General features: G+C 37.1%; 2 protein-coding genes across 2 annotated transcripts; one reads left to right on the top strand and one right to left on the bottom strand.

The window, feature by feature from the left end:
• Window positions 1-4,268: 4,268 nt before the first annotated feature.
• On the top strand, window positions 4,269-20,576 carry gtf2f2b (general transcription factor IIF, polypeptide 2b). The gene is made up of 8 exons (XM_027164100.2): window positions 4,269-4,453; window positions 4,568-4,641; window positions 4,729-4,747; window positions 5,048-5,192; window positions 17,503-17,584; window positions 17,676-17,775; window positions 17,852-17,995; window positions 20,289-20,576. The coding sequence occupies exons 1-8, from the start codon at window positions 4,385-4,387 to the stop codon at window positions 20,418-20,420; spliced, it is 765 nt and encodes a 254-aa protein (XP_027019901.1). The 5' UTR covers window positions 4,269-4,384; the 3' UTR covers window positions 20,421-20,576.
• On the bottom strand, window positions 10,608-11,620 carry kctd4 (potassium channel tetramerization domain containing 4). The gene has a single exon (XM_027164099.2). It carries the CDS (start codon window positions 11,429-11,431, stop codon window positions 10,655-10,657), a length of 777 nt encoding a protein of 258 aa, XP_027019900.1. The 5' UTR covers window positions 11,432-11,620; the 3' UTR covers window positions 10,608-10,654.
• Window positions 20,577-21,279: the final 703 nt, after the last annotated feature.

Here is a 21,279-nt window from a genome sequence, read left to right as displayed (position 1 = left end):
TCAGAGCGACAGGCCTGTAGTCATTCAGTCCAGTGATGGAGGGTTTCTTGGGGACCGGGATGATTGTGGAGAGTTTAAAGCAGGAGAGGACTTCACACAGCTCCAGTGATCTGTTGAATATATGGGTGAATATAGGAGCCAGTTGGTCAGCACATGCGTTGAGACAGGAGGGGGAGACCCTGTCTGGGCCAGGAGCTTTCCTTGTCTTCTGTCTCTGAGCCGATTCACATCCTCTTCACAAATCATGAGTGCAACTTGAGTGCTGGGAGGAGTTGCTAATGGGGTTCCCAGAGGTGTGATGTCAGACAATGGGCTGGGTTGGATGGGAGGTGTGAAGACGTTGTTCTCAAACCTGCAGTAGAAGGTGTTGAGGTCGTCAGCCAGGTCTTTGTTTGCTTCAGTGGGGGGTGGTGGGCAGCTCTTGTAGTTTTTTTTTACTGTCAGAGACCCCCTCTATTATGTGTTAATTAAACAAATAACACAATTAATTAATCTGTATGTCACATATCTTTATTTATTAAATTATGAAATTATTGGGTTTTTATTGTATAATATAATGCTTATTTGCCGCAACACATTTGTTTCCCCCAAACTTCAAATGATAATATATTGAAGAATAACTTCAGAATCAGAATCAGAAAGAGCTTTATTGCAAATACAAGGAATCTGTTTGTGTCATATGCTTCCAGAACACAGAGAGAACAACAACACAGATACAAATAAGATGAGAATAAGAATAAAAAAAATACACATAAATACAAATTGAAAAATAAATAAATTGTATGTTCAGTTGTAATTGGACATATTTCTAGTATAAACACCAGTTTATAAACAACATATGTCTATTATAACAGTGCTCAATGTTGATTACTGGCTTAGAAAATGAACAAAAATGGATTGGAAAACATGTTGACAGTCCAGAAACTTGCACCGTTCTCACAAAACCACTACAGTGAAAGTGGTGCTAGATTTTTCCACATACAAAAAAAAAGAGTAACCAGACACATGATCAGTAAACAGTTATTGATTGTTTCTTGTCCCTGTTTGAAATGGAAGTAAACAGAGGTCTTGGCTTAATGAATGACTAAACTGTGAAAAATCATGAATATGGGTTTAATGTCAAGTATTGCTTGAGTGAGATATTAATCTATAGTGTAATTGTATAGACAAGCACTTTTAATGATCAATCGGGTTGACTTGTATATAGTCTCATTTACATACATAAACCACAGACTGATTTTCTAACACTCTCTCTTTGGTGCTGTTTGCTATAGATAAAGTATATAATGTGCAATAATACAAATCTTTTTTAATACTCTATATCTATTGTTAGTGATGTCTGTGTTAGAAGTATCATTTTATTGTTTGAAGAAATCAGCTTAGTTCTAATAACAGACAAGGCATAGTTACTAGTGGGAATTTTACCAGCAATGTATATCAAGGTTTACAGCTGATATATACATTTAAATATATATCAAATGTGCCTCTGTGCATGTATTTGTCTTTCAGAGTTAATCCCTTAGAATGTCCTTTTATGCTTACAGTTTAAATAAAATTTATATTATATGCAATTAATTCCACACTGCTAACAGAAACAGGTGCTACCTCGTCAGGGACATGTTCAATGAGGGCTGATAATGAAAAGATCTTTACACCTCAACAAAGCAAAGATGACTGCCAGCATTCACTGTTTTTTCCATTCAGAAAAGGTGCTATGACTGCCCTAGTTGGGGTACCACAGTTGATGCATGTTCTCTCTCTTTCAACCTGAATCGAATTGACTGAAGTGTATGACAGATTTTGGAATGACTTCAACCTAGAGCAGTTTGTATAAGGAAATTAACTGTGTGCCCTTTTGACAAGCATGTACACAGGCTAGTACCCATCCATACAAATGTCAGAGAGAGAGAGAGAGAGAGAGAGAGAGAGAGAGAGAGAGAGAGACAATTGCAATGTAAGCGTCTGGTGTTGTCAGCAGCTTTAAATCACACTGGCACTCCACAGCAAAGCAAACAGGGAGCTATTGTCTTGCTGAACAATTATGCTTGATTTCAACACTGAAGTCTGTTTTTAGTTCATAACCATTTATTAGAATACCTTTATGATTAGATGAACATATTGCAACATAATATTGAGTCACAGTTTCAGGTAATTTGGGGCTTTAGACGAAGACAAGTCAAGAAAATTGAGCATTTATCTCATTGCTGTATTTTATTGTTTCTGTTCACCAAAGACATGAGCACTTATGTGCATGATAAAATATGTTTTTGGACTTATGTTTATCTTGCTGCTTGCTCATTGTGGTTGTGTCCATGTGTGTGTCTGTCTAGTGGAGGCCAATTCTTCAAACAACGACAAGAAAAACAGCGGCTTTTGGGAGAAGGAGAAATCTGCCCGTCACCTTCCCCAGACCCAATTAAAGCCAAAATATATATAGGTATTGAATATGAACTCCAGAAGTGTCTTACCATAAAGAATATGATGTAAGGTCTGATCAAGACATGATCTACAAACATTTCAGTGTAAAGTTTTTAAGTAAGTATAAGGTTTAGGAGAATTAATCTGTGATGACTGTAATCAATAACATGGAAATATGTGGAAATAATTTGTGTATTATTTATTATTAATATTATTAATACACAATCAACTTACAATTCACAGTACAACAATAAATATACAATCCTGAATTATATTTCATACAAGAGAATATGCAGACACAATTAGATGCTATTAATGCCAAAAAATGTTTAACACTTTTTTGGTCACCACACAATTCCATGTTTGCACTTTTGTAATGTAATAATCTGCATTATTATTCTACATCAACAGCAATAAAGAAAACTATTCTATGCACAGGAGTGTCCAAATCTTTTACTGTTACAGCCACTGCCAGTGGAATATTCCATCAATAGTTCAATTGTATAATTTTCTTTTACAAGGCTACACTTATTTTCCTCCTCAAATGTAACTCCTAGCGTGCCTGTTTAAGCTGATTAGGTTGGCAGTACAGTTTGGTGAGGCCATTGTTCTTCCAAGATCATGTGTATGTGACTAAGACTTGGGAGAAACCAGTTCAGCTCATTTCCATGCAGATCATTTCTTCTGTTAAACGCCAACAACGTTTCAGCAGTCTTTCATTATGCATGATCTTTGTTACAGTGCTTGTTTCGGATGAGCTCTTGAATTAATATGAACATGATGAAAGGTGTGCTTGGATTAACACAACTTCAACCAAATCTTTAGTTTTTTCACGCGTTGTCAAGTTATCTCTTTTTTAAAAGTTATTCATCTAAGACTTTTTTTATTTAGATTGTAAAGCCTAAAGGAAAAAACCCATAAGGAGCAGACTGTATGCATGGCTGCCACCTTGTGGCTGGAGCTAGATGGAAGTCGGCAAATGGAAAATACTGTATACCAATCAGCCATCATTGAATATACGAACACGAACACACACACACACACACACACACACACACACACACACACACACACACACACACACACACACACCAGATATCACAATCAATATTTTCCATGTATTTGTTGTATTGAAACTTGAAGACATGGCATATTTTTTATACAATTGGGGCTTCATCTGAAATGAATTGTGCACCAAAATGTATTTTGATTTTATTAGAATAAAAATAACTATTTCATTGTTATTTCACTCTCAAGAGAAATAGTACAATTTTGTAGTTTGTCAGTACATAATAGCTTTATTGTTTAATTGTGATAATAGCGTTCAGTGTTATAAAAGATGTATTTCACGGATATTTTCATTTCTTAGTACAAACAAATCTTCTGTAGTTCTTCTGTAATATCCCTGAAATAAAGTGATGAACAAGTTTTAGGTCATCTTTGAAATACAGAATTTGAGGAGAAAATTTAAACGTTTTAACACACAAGGTGGTTTATTTAATGTATTTGCACACTAGTTAGTGGGGTTTAGAAAACACTATACCACTATACATTACGTTGAAACATATCACAAAGCCTTCTTTGAAGTTTCAACGATTTAAATTGTCAAGATAAAAACATTGAAACATTTCTCAAACATGTTTTATACTTCAGTTTAAGGCATGTTAGATACCATTTAACCAAAAAAAGAAAAAAAAGAAAAAAGGTTTTCATGAATTCAGTGTCTGAATCTATTGTTCTGTTTGTAAAAACACTTTTTGCTTTGTTCATCCTACATTTTGCCCTAGTGTTTAACATGTGCTTCAAAACTAGCACTAGGTGTCAGTATATATACACAAAGCACTCTTTGGGCCTTGTCTCATAACACTTTAGTATAAAGTCTGTTAAAACAAGTGACCACCGACGTTTTTCTGGGATATAGGCCTACTGTATGTTTCCAACGCAGTGGAGCTGAGAGGCTGCAGTCATGTCCGATAAAGGCCGAGACGTCGATTTAACAAGAGCCAAGCAAAACACCGGCGTTTGGCTGGTTAAGGTTGGCCCAGTTTTTGTATAAAAATAAGCTAGATTATCTAATCCTACACTAGTGACTATATAAAAGAAATAGTCTCGATATAAGTATTTGTAGCCCTATTGTTTCTCCCACTAGATTCCTAAGTATCTGGCGCAGCAGTGGGGAAAAGCATCTGGACGAGGAGAAGTAGGCAAACTTAAAATAACTAAGTAAGCATAATTTATCTAATACGATTATATCTTGTGTTTTTGTCAGAATATTTATAACTTCCACAACCTTTTTTTCAACTTTACAAGACAACAAGGAAAAACAATGGTGAGTATTAACGTTTTAAAGCCACTCTTCAAATTCATAAATATAACAATAAATAAATTTGCATTTCTAATTGTTAGATATGTTGGTATCTTAATTGTTTTTTTCCCTTTACAAATGCATGTAAAATGATGTGAATTATATGGCTTAAATATATAGCAGAGAGTGAGGAAAACTGAATATTACTGTTGATTTATGGTGTAAGAGCAGTCTATTGGATTATTATTATCCCAGAATCTCTGAAAAGTGCATCAGACTGTATCACAGTATATGACAGAGTTTGCGTTACTTATTTTCTTTCAGGTGTCATTCAATCTGAATGAAGAGCTGAGTGTGGTTGAACATTCTGGAGAGAAGACCATGTCAGTGCGAGCACCCAGAGAGCATCCTTTCACCATGCAGAGTGTGGGGGGCCAGACACTGGCCGTCTTTACAGAGAACTCCTCAGGTGAGCCTTCCCATCAAAGATTTCTAATGGAACGGAAGAGTCTCTTACCCACTTTAATAGAATCTATAGTAGAGGTGAGAGTTGTCATTAAAGGTGGCATCAAATGTATGAGATTCTGTGGTTCCAAGATGATTTAGACATCTTTCATTGACATCTGTTTATCTTGATCTGTTTTCACTTTGGTTAACTGTTCCCTGCATTATGTGCAATGCTGTTCAACTACTTTTTGAGTGGTGTCCGTGCGAAATAGCACTTGCTTCATCACTACCTAAAGAAACTGGTGCAGCAGAAATTGCCCACCATGCCCCCGAACTCTTGCAAATTAATTTTATATCCGCATTGCCTTAAAAAACCTGGAGTCTAGCTTTTTTTTTCTTCTTTACTTCTGTGCTGGATCATCACTCCATGTTGCATTATCAATTATTTGATCATCAATATGATGGTAAACATTGCTTAAAAAAACTGTCAGTGAGAAAAGGAGCCAGTAGTGAAAGCTGATTATTACTAATGTTTGAACTTGCTGGAATTATTTTCTGCTACTCAACAGTATATCTGCACTAGCAACACTCTACATCCACCAACAAATTATCAGTAGAATCAAAAACATTTCATATCACAATTATTATTATACTTAACGTGTTTCAACGTGGAGTTTTCCTTTAAGGCATACATGCCAGTTGTCTGAAGCTCAGAATAGTGTCCTTGAAATGCATCCAAAAGCTCAAGACTACGTCTCTTCATTTATAGTAGAATATTATGAACTATATATAGAAGCTTTAGATACAAGCAATCCTGCAAATCTTACACATCCTACATTAAACTTTGGGTTTGTGTTTGATCTTTAGTTCAACCTGAACTGTATTTTAAGTGTGTGTGCATGGTGCATGCACATGTGTGGTTGTTGCAAAACCACAACCATTTTTGTCAGTGTGCTCTGGCAGCAATAGCCAAAAAAATCTGATGTGTGATTTAGCAATAAGAGGTTATTTAAAAATAAATAGCTAATGAGTGAAAGCAAATGCAACAGATTGTAGAATTTAATATCTTTGTTCTCCTTTTGTTCTTGTTGCTTATGAATATTTTTTGCAGCCGTCTGCCTAGCTCTTGCAAGCCGCAGGTATTGATTAAGTGGTTGCTAAGCAACAGGTTAGCCACCGAAGTTGGCAATGAATAGAGGCTCTTGCTTCAGTTAAAAGCTTTCTCTGGCCTATGGGGGTGGTAAGGGAGGGGGAATATTTTTTTCCAGGCAAGTTATGAATTAAAGTGGTTCAGGATGAAAAACACTTCATCAAATGCAACAGTGTATAAAGGCTCAAAGCTGCCAAACACTCCAAGAATTTCTCAGAGAAGTACAGACATATTTGTCTGTATTTGTCATCATTACAGTTATATTTGTTAAATTTTAACCATTTTTTCCACATGGACAAAAATGCAGAAAAACAGCAATGAAATTAGAAATGAAAACCTTAATGTAGACTGCAATATAGCTGAATTACTCTGAATTGGCTGGAATGATTTGCTCAACCAATTATGCTAGTTGATGCTGGTAAACTATTCCTTGTGGCTTTCTGTTATAAAACGAATTTGTAATTTGTAAATGGTTAAATAGCTTTTCGTTGTGTAGTCCACCTGTATCAGGTTGTCCTTGGCAAAAAAAAGTTTCATTACATATTTCATGAGCATGTATAAATAGTTTAATAATTAGCAAAAATACATAAATGCAGAAAAATTGTAGTAATTGACATTTGTTTCCTATCAAATCTTTTTAGTTAAGGTTGTTTTTAGTGTATTATTGTAAATGTCCACTTTATGCATAGCCTTTGCTGATGTAAATACTGATTGACTAGAATAGACCCTGACTAGTGATCATACATAGACATTTCCAGTGCTCCACACACACATTAATACAGAGCGCCCCAGGCTGCTAATGGAGTTTGAACTACATGTGTAGTTAGAAATGCATATATGTATTTGTGTAGCCATTTTCCTGATGTGAACAGGCTGTGTGGTTTGTTAGATGTGTATTTGTGTATGTGTGCACATGTGTATGTGTTGAGTGAGTGCTGTTGAATGGATGTGCCTCAGAGGCTTTCATAAGGTGTCACAGTCAAATGTGAGATGTTGCTTGTTAACAGTACTGCCTCTCACCCAATAGGCTGGGATGTCAACTTTCCTTGACATCGTAGGCGCATATAGCCGGTTGCTAGGTCAGGCTAGAGCAAAAAGCAGAATGCTGAAGCATACACATGCACTGAAAGGCATTTCACAATTGAGGTACTTATTTAAAACAATAGGTATAAAGAACTGGGTCCATAAAAAGTCATTAATGATGCCACACAGTGTAACAGATTTTTTTCTCCCACTGTGACCTGAAATAGAAAGGAATAGAATACAGAGGAGTCAGAGAAGTGAGATAATTAGCATAGATGGTTGGTGGAATGTTTTGTTGCCTCTATTCCACAGGCATTTCTTTTTCTGTGTTTTTCTGAGAATCATGTTTTAAAGAAGTAAATATGAGATGTAGTTAATTAGACTCTGTATTAGCATATAGCCAGCTGTTTACTTGTAACCACTACTGCTCAGTATACAGTTCTCAATACCAGGCAAGAAATGATGCAATATATTCAGAATTGTAGCTATTAAATGACTGACTAGTGCAATTCAATATCATTAATTAAGGTGATGTGGTCAGAAATTCTGCATCATTTCAGCTGTGCAGAATGTTCTAGTAGTAAAGCTCTTTTTTCATTTAGAAGTTGTTAATCTCTGTAAAACCACTCATATTAAACTAAACTATTTAAGATTAACACAGTAAGTTCAATAATTGATTGCAGTCAATAAATTGAGGGGTTTTTTTTTTTTGCTAAATTCTGAAGGTTTGTATTTTATGTGCTCATCTATTCTCACCCATCTAGCACTTCACATTATTAATGCAGAACCCTGCTTGGGATTCTATTTAAGATTCTGGTCCCTCTGGTGTTAAGATCAGATGCCCAAAATTTCCCTATTGCTTTCATCGGTTTGCATTTTTGAAATAATGCTGTAGGAGAAGCAGTTGTAGTTCAGACCATCTGAAGTAATAGGTAATCACTTTTTTTTGAGGTATTTCCTTTTGATGTAGGATCAGTATATTTTTATTATATGGGATCCATTCAGAAAGCTATGTTATTTCTTCAAATCAAGGTGATGAGTAGTGTTCAGCTATCATAGTGATTATACAGTGGCATTAAAGCATTATTGACAGAGTGGACATGCAGTTTCATGTGTAGATATTCATCCCTTGCTGATTAAAAAATGCACAGTTTATTTACGTCTTTACGCCTCTGTGTAAGATACTGTATCTTTACAAGACCACACGGCTGAGTGGGCAGGTGTTTTTTCTTTCCCCTAAGCTTGGTAAGACCACTTTTAGTTTTAATGTACTAGGAATTTGTAGCCAATGTGTTACTTTGGCATGGTGCCAATTGAGAGTGGCCTTTAAATGCCTGAGTAATGTGTGTAAGTGTTTTAATAGAATAGATTATGATGCCTGAATCTGTGATGTGAAATATTTGTCGGCACCATTAGTGTTACTGTGTGATAAATCCATTAAAAAAGGAATAAATGACAGAATAAATATAAGATAACACGTATACCTCAAGATAATAACCTTACCAATACTTGGAAAGAAATCAAATCACATTTCCATCATGATTGTATACAGATATAAATGTGATTACGAGACCCCTCAGGGGTCATGTGCCACCTTGAATTTAAATGGAAGCTTGACTAATTAATTATTATAACGATATTAGTCATGTCGCCCCTGGAACACTCGAAAAGAATCAGTGGGCTTTTGTTGTAATGTAGGAGTCTTGCCTGGCAGCAAATGGATGTGAGACTAATCCATGAATATTTGAGCAGTTAATGGCTCTTACATCTGAAATAAATGCACGCAATCTCCCCCACCCACACCGCAAGGTGTTAGTTGCCCTGATGCCTGTGGGTTAGAGATGCATCATCAACCATGGATAAGGGCTAATAAGCCCCACAGTCTCTCATCAAAAATGAATGACCCTTATCTGCAATTAAAAATGAAACCCAGTTTGATGTTCTCACAACAAACTGTGGGGATGGGTATGATTCTGTCTCCTCAAGTGTCAACTATTCATTGTGACTCATTAGCAGGAGATGGGTGCAGGACCGATTCTATGGAAACAGATGTATTTTTGTGTGTGGAGATGCAGTCTGCCTTGTTGTGGGTGTAGCCATATGTCCAAACTTACTTCATTTGATAATGACTGTCTTTTCTGGCTGTAACTGGGTTTACACTGGCATCAAACAAATGTATTCATTCACCAGTCACCAGTATTTTAATGTGCTTGATAGTTGTATGAATATAAATAGGATTAATGAATACCTATAACATTGAGATATGAATTATTTTAGCAGAATGGAAGAAGCTGATGACACAGTCAGGTAGTGTCTGTCGTTAGTTTGTAAAATATACTTGTAAAATGACGTAAAAATGTTAGATATTGTATTAGGTAACAGTGAATTTGTATATGTGGATGATTGCTATTTATACATGCTGTTTCTGTTATATAGTGTCTGATATCTTCTGTCACAAGTAAAAGCTTAAAAGTGGATGCTTTAAATTAGGATCAGTGCTGGAGGAGAAATTTAATAATTATTGAACAATGGCCCCCTGTTTTTAGGTCATACAGAATACTGCAGACTTATTTAGGGCACAATGGAATCTGTCTTCTTACTGAGGAAATGAATTTTACCTATATCTATACTGATCCCATGCAACTCTGTTTACAAGAGTGTATGCAGCCGCTATATTACTATTATATAACTGACCATTCTATTACTGTTTACTATCTACTGACCTCTTTAAAAACAAGCAAATTAAATAACATAGCAATCATTAAATAAAGATGGTACTACAATTTGCTATTTATAATCTTTATTTTGTAAAACATTCACAGGTTTGGAATAAGATTTTGCTGTCAACTTTACTATTTCACAACACCAGCAATTACAACATTTGCACATGCATTATGGATTTCAACCTGTTGATCATACATCACAGTGGTATGTACATATGAACCCTGTTCTGAAACTGTTCTGAACCTGAACCAGTTCCTCTGATTTCAACATTTTCTGGAAAGAAGGCAAAAGGTTTTCTATAATATGCTGCAGTTCATAAACCATTATCCGTATACTCTTTGTTTTACTTAAAAAAAACTAAACAAAACAAAAGCTAGTTTGTGTCAAATGAAAAATTATACATAGTATGCCAGAAGAAAACACAATACATAACACCTCTTTTTACTTCTCAAGGCTGGATAGTAGGAGCTTGAGGAATGCAGAAGCAGCATACATTGCAGAATGTTCTTTTGTAAATACAGTGCAGGTCCTGTGCTGATGGCTGGAAACATCAATGCAGGTTGATGGGTACTTTTTGCTGGTTTGGGTCACTTGACAAAGTGCAGAGCCTCGCATTGCACTACCGATCCCCGGCTACTGTCCAGGCAGGTAAGCACACGAAAGCCTGCTTTAAGAGCCATCATGACGGTTTCAAGCTTGAGCGTCTCCAGAGTGCACAGAAAGGTGCTGTCCTCTTTGAGCACCAGACGTGAACCCTGCTCGGACTTGATAAAGTGCCGGAACTGGATGATATTAGATGAGACCACAAACTCCTCAGGGAAGCCATCCAGGCGACTCTTGGAGATCTGCACCAGGCGTGCTTTGACTTTCTCAATGAAGGTTGCATCGCTGCAGTAGACCTTGAGGCCATGTGAGCGCTCGTGGCTGTCAGTCACCTCTAGGAAGGCAGGTTCGCGCTGACCTGCCTGTTGCTGCTCCCACTCCTGCAGCGCCTGGGCAAGCTCACTTAGCCGGTAGAAGTCAGCCTCGCGCCTTAGAAGTGCCAGTTCCTTGAAGTCATCTGGCAGGATCAGTTCCCCCGTCCTCAGGAAATTCAAAATGTGGCGGAAAACAGGCCCATCACGATCAATAAATGTGTTACCCATGGAGTCTACATGCTGCACAGCTTTCTTACCACTGACAAGCTCTTCAAGTAGTGAGCCAGGGTGTTTGGCTAGAGTTTGCCGCTGTGCCGCGTATAAGTAACCCCCCACATTGAGGGTGATGGTGCCCGAGGAGGGCTTCTTAAAGCTCTTGCTGGGCTGCAGCAAGTCCGGATTGATCTGCCTTAGCTCGCTTTCCATCCTTCTGAGATTCCATTCCATGCCGTTTTCCGAGCCCAGCCTGACAGAGTGTGTGGGGGGAGGAGTGTGTTTGCGTGAGTGCGGCCGAGCAAGCAAATAGCAGTGGCGCTGGCATTGAGCGCGGGAGCACTGAGCACCGCCAGCAAGTGCCAGAGCCTTTCGCAGCCACACACACACACACGAGCATGCAAGCACGGTCACAAACGCTTACACGCTCGCAGGAGGAGGAGGGTGGGCTGTTAAGGGTGGGCTTGTCTGCGTCAGGAGAGAGAGAGAGAGAAAGAGAGAGAGAGAGAGAGAAAGAAAGAAAGATAGAGCATGCCTGCATGCAGCCCTGCCTCCCCTCCACTTTAAAGGCTGGATTTAATCACCTCTCCACTCCGATGTGCTCCTCTGCTCTGTTTCAACAATTAGCACACATTCGGCTCTAATGAAAGAGATCATCAGCTGGGCAGCAGCTTGTGAGCTCCGAGCACTTGGCCAAACAGTAAATACTCAGCTTAACATGCTGGGCTTAAACTGAACCGCTGGAAATTAGAGTGGTAGGGGTATTGATGTCAAAGTTTTAGTTCTCTTTTGTCAGAGATTTTTCTTCAGAGCGCCATCTGTTCTTATTGTGTACTTCTAGTGACTGTTGGCAGCTTTATAAATAAACACGGCCAGATCGAGAACGGCGCATTGGCATGTTTATGTAAATGACTTGTTTTTCATCTTTCAGACGGCATAAGTGTAGCCAATGCAACACACATTAGAGGCCTAAAAGGGAAATGATGTACCTTCTTTATGATGCTTATATATTTATCGTGAATAGAAAATTAATTAATAGCACAATCGATTTTGGTAGAAACTTTAATTCCTAACTATGCTGAGGAAGTTGTTGACACGTAATTGACCTCAAGCTGAATTGGAATACAGTATATTACACAAGAACTACATTGTCTCATTTAGCCTATAAAAACACTCCCAGGCTTAGGATTCAACATCTTTTTTTTTTGTAATATTACCATAAGAATGTGGGCTGACATCAGACAGCCTAAACAACGTCTGTTTGTAGCTAAGGAGATATGCCTTTATACAGACTGCCATCTTAATGTGTCCCTGGCGTCGTTCTCTGCAGTTGGCCATTGAGGCATTTCTGTCTGCTGTGTCTGTCAACAATGACGTCTTGTCAGTCAAGTCAAATTACTTCTTTTTCTATTGGCACCATGTATGCAGTTTGAGAGTAGTAACAAGAAGTCGTCTAACTTCAGGGTTCACTCTCAGTTTATAATGATTAAAAAATGTTTTAAAAAACCATGCAGAATTTTTCTAGTAATTTCTCAATTCTCTTGGCTCTAGAGTCTGAGGGCATATAGAATACTTAATTATAATAAGTAGCTATAATCGTTTGATTACTTAAAGTAATAAAAAGGACCAGTTTTATGGCAAGAGCTCTTAAGCACAAAGAAGTAGCATGTCTCAAGTACTTTTCTTCAGCTTATAGGAAATCAAGTTACAGTCGACATTTCTCAAAGGAGACTTTGAATCATCACCATCAGTATTTGCCAAGAAGTGTTTTTCATATTAAAAATTTAATGATTTTGGAAAAAAGAATATAACGGTCAAAACATCATAAAGTTTCAATTGGTATCACCAATACCCTCTTAGTCACTCATTTACTGTAGGTGACTAAATACTAGGCATGTGTGTACATACTGAGTACATCAAAGTACAGTGTGAGACAAGGGAGCTGTCCTAGTGACAGTATGAGTAGAGACAAGCCGCTTCTTGAAACATGAATAATGCAGCGTGTAACTCTCAGCAGTGCAGACAGCATATTTCTTACATTCATATATGGTGTTTGTGCTGTACCTGAATGAAGTGTGAAAATGATGTGTTTTTTTTTTTTCATTATTTTTTAAAATTATTTTTCATTCATTCATTCATTTTATACTGCTTATCCGAACTTCTCGGGTCATGGGGAGCCTGTGCCTATCTCAGGCGTCATCGGGCATTGAGGCAGGATACACCCTGGATGGAGTGCTATTATTATTTTTATTTTTTGTTAAGGTCTTCACAGGACTTTTTTCAGATTTTAATACCCAGGCTATTTGGCATCCATATTTGAAACCTCTTGTCAGTTTTTCTCATTCCCTTCAAGCACATAAAAGATTGAAAATAGCTGCTCACAATTGTTCCCAAGATGGTTTCCAAGTGAACAGACTTTAGCAGAGGGGTTTTGTTAATCCTATGCACAAATATTTTGACTTTCTGAAGTTAATTATGAATTTGAGTGGTTGGAATACAAGTTGCTTACTGTTGCTTACTATGGGTTTAACATGGCAGGTGAATTTGAGCTCTCATAAACCCTATTCGGACGGGATTAGTTTTATGTGGGGACGTGGAGTAATGCAATTTTACCTCAGGACGTCTGTAATATTAATTGGCCAGTTCGCACGGGACAAGACATCTCGGTAAAACTAGCAGAAGTGGGAGGGGTAACTCGCTTTACGCACCACAGTAACCTCCTTGTCGTTATGTGCGTATGACATTGCTTCCTGTTTCAAGTGCCTCCATGCTTGCAAAACGTGCCAAAAACTACTTTTACACAGGAAATGACGGAATTTTACCGTACATATTTACAGCGTGTCTATTCGGATGGGATTAGTATTACCTGAGGAAATTTTTCCGGACCTTTTAACAGAAGGTAAAAGTCGCCCTAATCTTAAATGACCTTGTCCGGAATGATTACCGAGATGGCACATTCGGACGGGAATAAAATCACAGAGAAGCTCTTGTAATAATTACTTAACCTCCACGTCCCCACATAAAACTAATCCTGTCCAAATAGGGCTATAGAGCTTGTGGTAGTAAAAAAGCATACAACTATGCTAAATAGTACAAATAATACAAAATAGCATGCTACCATACAACTTTGGTCACTACAAACAATCTAACGGTTTCAACATTCATTTATTCACCTATAGTAGGTGCTTTATCCTGATCATAGAGGTAGTGGATATGGAACCCATCACAAGAACACACTAGTCAAAACTAGTCTACACTACACTAGTCAAAAAATTGCACATTCACACCTAGTGGCTATTTACAGTAGCTAGTCTACCTGGTTGCATATTTTCTGGAGGTGGGAGGAAACCGGCAAACTCAGAGTCATTGAAGAAAATTTTACTGACAAACCATGCAACAATCACCAGTTGATCACTGGTTAATTTTGTCACAGTTAAGGCACATACTGTAATTAGCGATCTCCAGCCAAAATACAAATGCCAAACACTTCATTTCAGATAATTAAAATCAATACTTACTGGTAGCTCAAGGGTTCAAGACTCAGTAGACATCTCTAAAGAACAGAAGGTCCAGCACCACCAAGTTGCCACTGCCACCTGGAGCAATGCCCTTAACCCTCTCTGCTCCAGGAATACCATATCTTGGCTGACCCTGTGCTCTGGCCCTAGCTTCCTCACAAGTTATGTTTTCTGGTTGTCCATCAGTTTGTGCATCTGCCTGGTATTTCAAAGAGTTGTTGAATATTTGCAAACTTTAAATGAAGTGATCATTTCAACCAACAAACGAACTGATTAGATTTAGCTCAAACAGAAAGATCAAAGTATTTTTTCAATATTTCCTTTCTGTTTGAAGTATGTTAAAAAAAAAAAAAAAAAAGGACTAGACCCGTGGTGGCATCCCAGGTTCTACTTGTTTCATCCATTACTAGATGAATGTAATACATTTATTTTCTCTTGTAACAGTATATTTGTGCTTCTCCTCTACTCAGTTCTCAGGCAGTTCAACAGTATCCAGCTCTTATGAAAGGTCTGATGGTGTAACCGTATTATACAGCTCATGTGAGCATGCATTAATTAGATCATGCTTACAGAAAGCCTTTTGAAAACCACTTGTAAGATAGATATGCTTAATGTGAGAGGCACTTGATTTCGACTTCCACAATAAATGTTACATTCATGCACGCTAAACTGCATATACATATTCTATATATTAAAGGATAGGATCCTGTGCCAAGTATTAGCCTAGATTTTTAAAACTTGTACAGAGCTATGAGTAACAGCTCATTAGAGCTGTGTGTTAATTACAGCTGTCAGGGGGTTGTTAGCAAATCATTGTGTATTGTGATAGGTTTCACAATGCATATCATGAATATGAATATAATGACATAGAGTTGCAAACAGAAATGTACTGCAAAATTCAGCTAAAGTTCCTTCCTCAGGTTTTTCTGTTAAAAAAAAACTACACACGCAACCAGATGTCACTCTAATTTTTAATTTTAAGGGTAATCTATGATAATTATAGTGAAGAGCCTTTTTTTTTTCTATGCCAAGATTTTCTATAAATTGTAACGCTGTTAAATTATTCATAGTTTGCTGAGGTGTTGGTTAAATCACTTGATTGGCAGTTGTTGAAGGAAAGACTTTTACATGAGACATTTGCCATTTGAAACTGCAAATTACAGTTGACCGTCATTGCATTACATGGAGGTGGTGGGTGGCAACAAGAGTTAAGACGTTCTAAAGAAAATGTCACACAGATGATAAAGAATTTCTCCACCTTTTTCCAACTGAGATCACTGTGATGCCTTGGGGTGTTTCACAAGTGTTTAATAGTCTTTTCACTTTAATATGGAAGAGTATGGTTGACACCACACCTTCTCTTTAGCAGCTACTGAGTTTGAGATTGAAACACGAGCAATTTTCACAGTTTAAAGTGGATGCCAAAAACAGTCCAAAGTGAGAAATTGTCTCTCCGATTAATTGCAAGGCATAAATAACCCACTGAAAAAAATCATCACAAAACTCTGGATGAGCCATGTATTTTACAGTACATAACAATTGACTTTGCTGATGGGGATGAAGGAATGATGCAACAGATTGCCCTGAAATGCTTGTTTTTGGCAGGTACTTGCAAATAAGCTGAGAAGTCTGATTCAAACACTGGATCACACAGGTTGATGAGAGAGCGAGAAAGAAAGAGAAAAAAAGAGTGAGTGAGTGTGTATGTGTAGATGACTCGGGATTTGTGGATGTTTTGAACCCAGGCAGAGCAGAGAGGATGGTAACCTGTGAGGGGGCGCAAGATTGACCTCTAACCTTGCCAACATCTCAGCAGCGGTTTGGCAGCCCACAGCCTACACCACCCCCAATTCCATTGAGCGTGGATGTGAATGCCTCCTGCTACATAACTGGAGGTTTCTCCGATATTGCTCCTATGATCATTCTTGTGTAACATTAAAGAGCATGAACGGTTAGATGTTTTTTTCCCCCAAATAAAAACGACATGGCCTCTTGTGCCACTGAACTGAGTTACTGTGAGGCAAATGGATGCTTCAAAATATAAGTGGGAGTATTTATTAAGTCACTCCAACAAGTACTACTGCACTCATCAGTCAGTAATTGCTAATAATTGTGTGCAAGACCGGTGATGGATTTTGTGGGTGAAATTTTGATGCTGTTAAAAGGTTTTGTATTGGACCAGAGAGCCATCAAAACCATGACCTTTTGCGGTATTGTTTGGTACATGGACACTTACTTTTAACAAATATTAAAGCATTCAGTCATAAGACCACAGATGTGCACATCACACAGTGTCATAGATAAGGCCTTTACACTAGAAAAACAACAATGCCTATGTGTAAATTAAATGTGTGTGTGTGTGTGTGTTTATGTATCAGTGGATTTCTATTGTAAAGGTCAGGGAGGCTCGGTAGATTACATTTATTATTGTTTGTCAGACTACTATTAATAAAACTGCAAAACATAATATTGAGGCATAGAAAGCACCTGTCTGATTCACAAGATTGCAAATGTCAAGTTGAATTTTGAAAAGGGGTTGTACGCCAACACTACAGTTGAGGGTGCTTGTTTCTGACAAGAATTATTCTGCATTGTTCGGTACTTCTCTTCCTAATTTTATCAAGTGGCACTATGTATTCATTTTACAAGTAGATGTTATAAACTCAACTTTCCTGCAAATGCAATGTTTGGGTTTGTTTATACAAGTCAAAATGGATTTATTGTATGTATAACACATGTGAATACATGATGAACAAATATTACACTTTTTTTTTTACTGCTTCCAAGACCAGGTTACGCTTGAAGGCATGGTGGTACAACGTGCTGAATGCAGACCTGCAGTCAGTGAGAGCTACATGAAGTTAAAGAAGTAAGGCTGTTCAATGGTGTATAGAAAACCAGTGTTTATTATTTAAAGCTGCAAAGTTAAATTGTTAGAAACTTGAACATATTGTCTGTAGATTACAGATTGAGGAATCAAAGAAGCCACTCAGACTGTCTCAGCAGCTGGAGAAAGCAATTACCACAAATTACAAACCTGTATCTAATCACACCTATAATGTAAGTGTGCTCCTGTGTTTGTGTCTTTTTGTTTTTTCACTGTTATTGTGTGTTTACACAAGTTCTGTGCCTACAGTTGGAATATGAGAAGAAAAAGAAAGAGGAAGGCAAGAGAGCCAGGGCTGACAAACAGAAAGTTCTGGAAATGCTTTTCTCTGCTTTCGAGAAACACCAGTATTACAACATTAAGGACTTGGTGGAGATAACTAAGCAACCTGTGGTGAGTCACTGTTCCTGAGTCAGACTCATGTGGCAAAACAAATATGTTGAAAGATAATGATCTAACCTGGGAAGTCAGACTCCTGTATCCAGTCATACTGTCATGGGAATGTAACATTCTACCTTGTGTGATACACCTGGTGCAATGAACTAAATGCGATGAAAGACAAGGCAAAAATATATAGCTCTATATGTACGTGACCCTCCAGGACATAAATTTGACAATATGTAATAGGATTGAATCCTCACATGATTTCATAGAGGCCTATTTATTCACAGAATAGATTAAAGACAGCATCATTTATAATGTAGGCAATCAATGACTAGAAGCTGTGTACATGCGTATTCTGTATCTATAGACTTACACACAACAGGCTTGGACCTCTGTGCCTTTGCAAACACCACAGCTCTGTAAATGGATGTGAGCCAGTAGCTGCTGTAGAGAGTTTAAAAATGTGTCCTAAAATAGTTCTGGGTTTTGTAATGCAAGGCTGTGATTTAATTGGTTTTTGAATATGACCTCTGGATGAGTTGCTTCTTTTGTTTGTTTAATGCATGAGAGTTCCAAATTTTTGTATCCAATTTACCCTTCATGAGTTGGTGTAGTGTACTCTGCTATCGATAGTCAGTTTTATTTTGTTTTACGATTTGAAAGCACACTGACCTACGAGGGCTTCATTTTGAAGGACCACAGTGATACCTAAAGCTTTCTTAAGCAGGATAATCCAATATGTCGTTCGTTCTTCAGTAACTGGTTTATTCTGGTCAGAGCTGAAGTGAATCTGAAGTCACTGTATCACAATGCTGATACATGCATTCTAAAACACTGAAACCATGATTTTACTGAGATTTATCAGTAAATTACATCTCATTTATTCAGTTTAGTGTTGTAAGCACTTTATATATGATGTTCAGAGTATTTGTGACAAATCTGATTTGATTTTAAGAGGCACCAAGATAGTTACACTTGACACTGGTATCATAATGCAATATGCAGTCATTCCAGATCAGAGTTTCTCCTCAGGTGGGCTTTGTACAACTCTGATTGCATTATCATTGTTAAGGGTTCTTGGCAATCTCAAGTATATCTACCACATAAATACTGTCTTAGTTTCTCCCTGCATGAGATGTAAATGTCATGAAGTTATATGACTCATATCAATACTGCTGAATTATGACACTAATCAGGAACAGGGAAAGTTTTAAAGTCGATGGAAGTCAAAACCATGCTAACTACCGCCCTCCAGTGTACAGTGTTTCAAATTACAGCAAACTGCTCTAAAATTAATGAAGCATATAATACGCAAGGGTATATCTTAACATTTGAGACATTACAATGAATACAGTATGATTGTTTAAATGTTGAAAAAACTTGCTTACCTCGACCTGAGGCATAATAGATAGGTTTGAGGTTAATGACCATTGCTGGAGTTGAAAATGATTGAGGGTTTTTTCCCCTTCTGGTACCACAGAATACTTAACCAATCCCACCTGTTCCCTCATTTATTTAGAAATTTAATATTATTTAATAAATCAGCATTTTAACACAGTGGGAAATTATTTGTCCTTATCAGGCTCAAAGATAAAGGAATGAATGCACAGAGTAGCACATTTCGTCCGAAACCCTTGCATGCTTTTCAATGTGTTGTTGATTTTTTCTTATAAGCTTCATCTTGTCCTTGTGCACTTCTAGTTCAACAAGCTATCAAATAAAACAACAGTATAAGAACCCTCCATTATTAGATTCATAAAATATTCATTTAATGAAAATAATGACATTTGTGGAAGATTTTGGGAAAAGTATTATATTCGTCTATTGATACTTGTTTAATCATAGAAAATTGTATGCATGCTTAGACATGTTTTAGACATGCTTTTTGTAGGGTGTATTATTTCTTTTGTTTTGTTTATAATCATTTTAAAAAAAACCCCACACTAGTGTTCACATCTCATTTTAATGGTGTTCATGTAAAAACTTGTTGCCGTGGTGACAATGACATCACTTCAAGCACCAGATATCAACAGCTCTTTGGCTTAAATGAATTTTTTTATTTTTTTTTTTACCAGCTGCATACCAGCTGTTTTGATATTACAGTCAGTTTATTAGGGGTTAAAGCTTTATATATATATATATATATATATATATATATATATATATATATATATATATATATATATATATAGAAGAGGCATATTGTCATTCTGGGGATTCTTTCATCAGCTGCTTGATTTATAGCACTGCTTTTATGGATAATACATGACTCTTAATCACTAACCAGTTCAAACATTTCTAGATTTACCTCAAAGAAATTCTGCGTGAAATTGGAGTATACAATCCCAGAGGGCCTCACAAAAGCACCTGGGAGCTGAAGCCAGAATATCGCCACTACCAGGAAGAAGAAAACGAAGAAGAAAAAACGGTTTAACATTTACCATGATGTAGCAGCACCTACTCTGACACCTCATTTATTTTTGCCAATTCATTTGGTCTGGTAAAAAGATGGCATGAAAATATTTTTGTGTATGTGGAATGGGATTGTTTTGAAGAGAAACTGAAATAAATACAGCATTTTGCAATTTAAGGTGTTTATATCTTAAAAAAAGGCGATGACTAGTCTGCAACAACACAATCCCCTACAATTCACTGTGATGCCATTAATTTCCAGTAACCATGAAGCATCAACAATTCACCACCCTGTCTCAGAATAAGTATTTGTTTTCTTGTACACAGTTCACTTTTATCATTAGATATGCAAAATAAGTGTTTGATTTTGACTCAATGCCAAGTTTAAGTCCAAAACTTGGAAGATGGTTGAAGTTCAAATGCTGCATTTTCCGAGATGCTCTCAGAAAAGACTTTTCTTCTTCTTCTAAACAGGTTTTTATGGAAGTTATTTATAAAGCTGCAAGGTTTATTGTCTTAACTGTGATCTTTAGGCTCTTTTTCCTCTCCATCCTCCTCCTCCTCACTGTGTGGGTGTGAGTATGGTCAAGGGTCCACTTCCTGGCAAGTTTTCAACTGTTTTATACACATTATATTCATGGTCAGAGATCTCTTGTTGAAAAATCTGTTATTTGGGGGGGGAAAGATGGATCTGTATACCATATTTATATCCCAGTAAAAAAAAAAAAAAGGACAAGGATAAATAAATACAGCAGTTGATAAGAACTGAGAGCAAATGTTTTTCAAGCACATAAGAATGGAATAGCAAAATTTAGTGCCATTTTTGGCATAAAGAATGTTCTAGTGACTAGGAAATGTTTTATTAGAGCATAAATACTTTT

The sequence above is a fragment of the Tachysurus fulvidraco genome, chromosome 6 (assembly GCF_022655615.1).
Source record: "Tachysurus fulvidraco isolate hzauxx_2018 chromosome 6, HZAU_PFXX_2.0, whole genome shotgun sequence".
NCBI classification, from domain to species: domain Eukaryota; kingdom Metazoa; phylum Chordata; class Actinopteri; order Siluriformes; family Bagridae; genus Tachysurus; species Tachysurus fulvidraco.
The sequence above is the reverse complement of the archived record's forward strand: the minus strand, read 5'-3'. Positions and strand labels throughout refer to the sequence as shown.

Bases quoted from the DNA above. Each gene is read 5' to 3' on its own strand.
- gtf2f2b (XM_027164100.2), top strand. From the start codon at position 4,385: ATGTCCGATAAAGGCCGAGACGTCGATTTAACAAGAGCCAAGCAAAAC. The intron at 4,454-4,567 runs GTTGGCCCAGTT...TTCTCCCACTAG, and splicing joins CCGGCGTTTGGCTGGTTAAG to ATTCCTAAGTATCTGGCGCA. The intron at 17,996-20,288 runs GTGAGTCACTGT...AAACATTTCTAG, and splicing joins AGATAACTAAGCAACCTGTG to ATTTACCTCAAAGAAATTCT.
- kctd4 (XM_027164099.2), bottom strand. From the start codon at position 11,431: ATGGAATGGAATCTCAGAAGGATGGAAAGCGAGCTAAGGCAGATCAAT.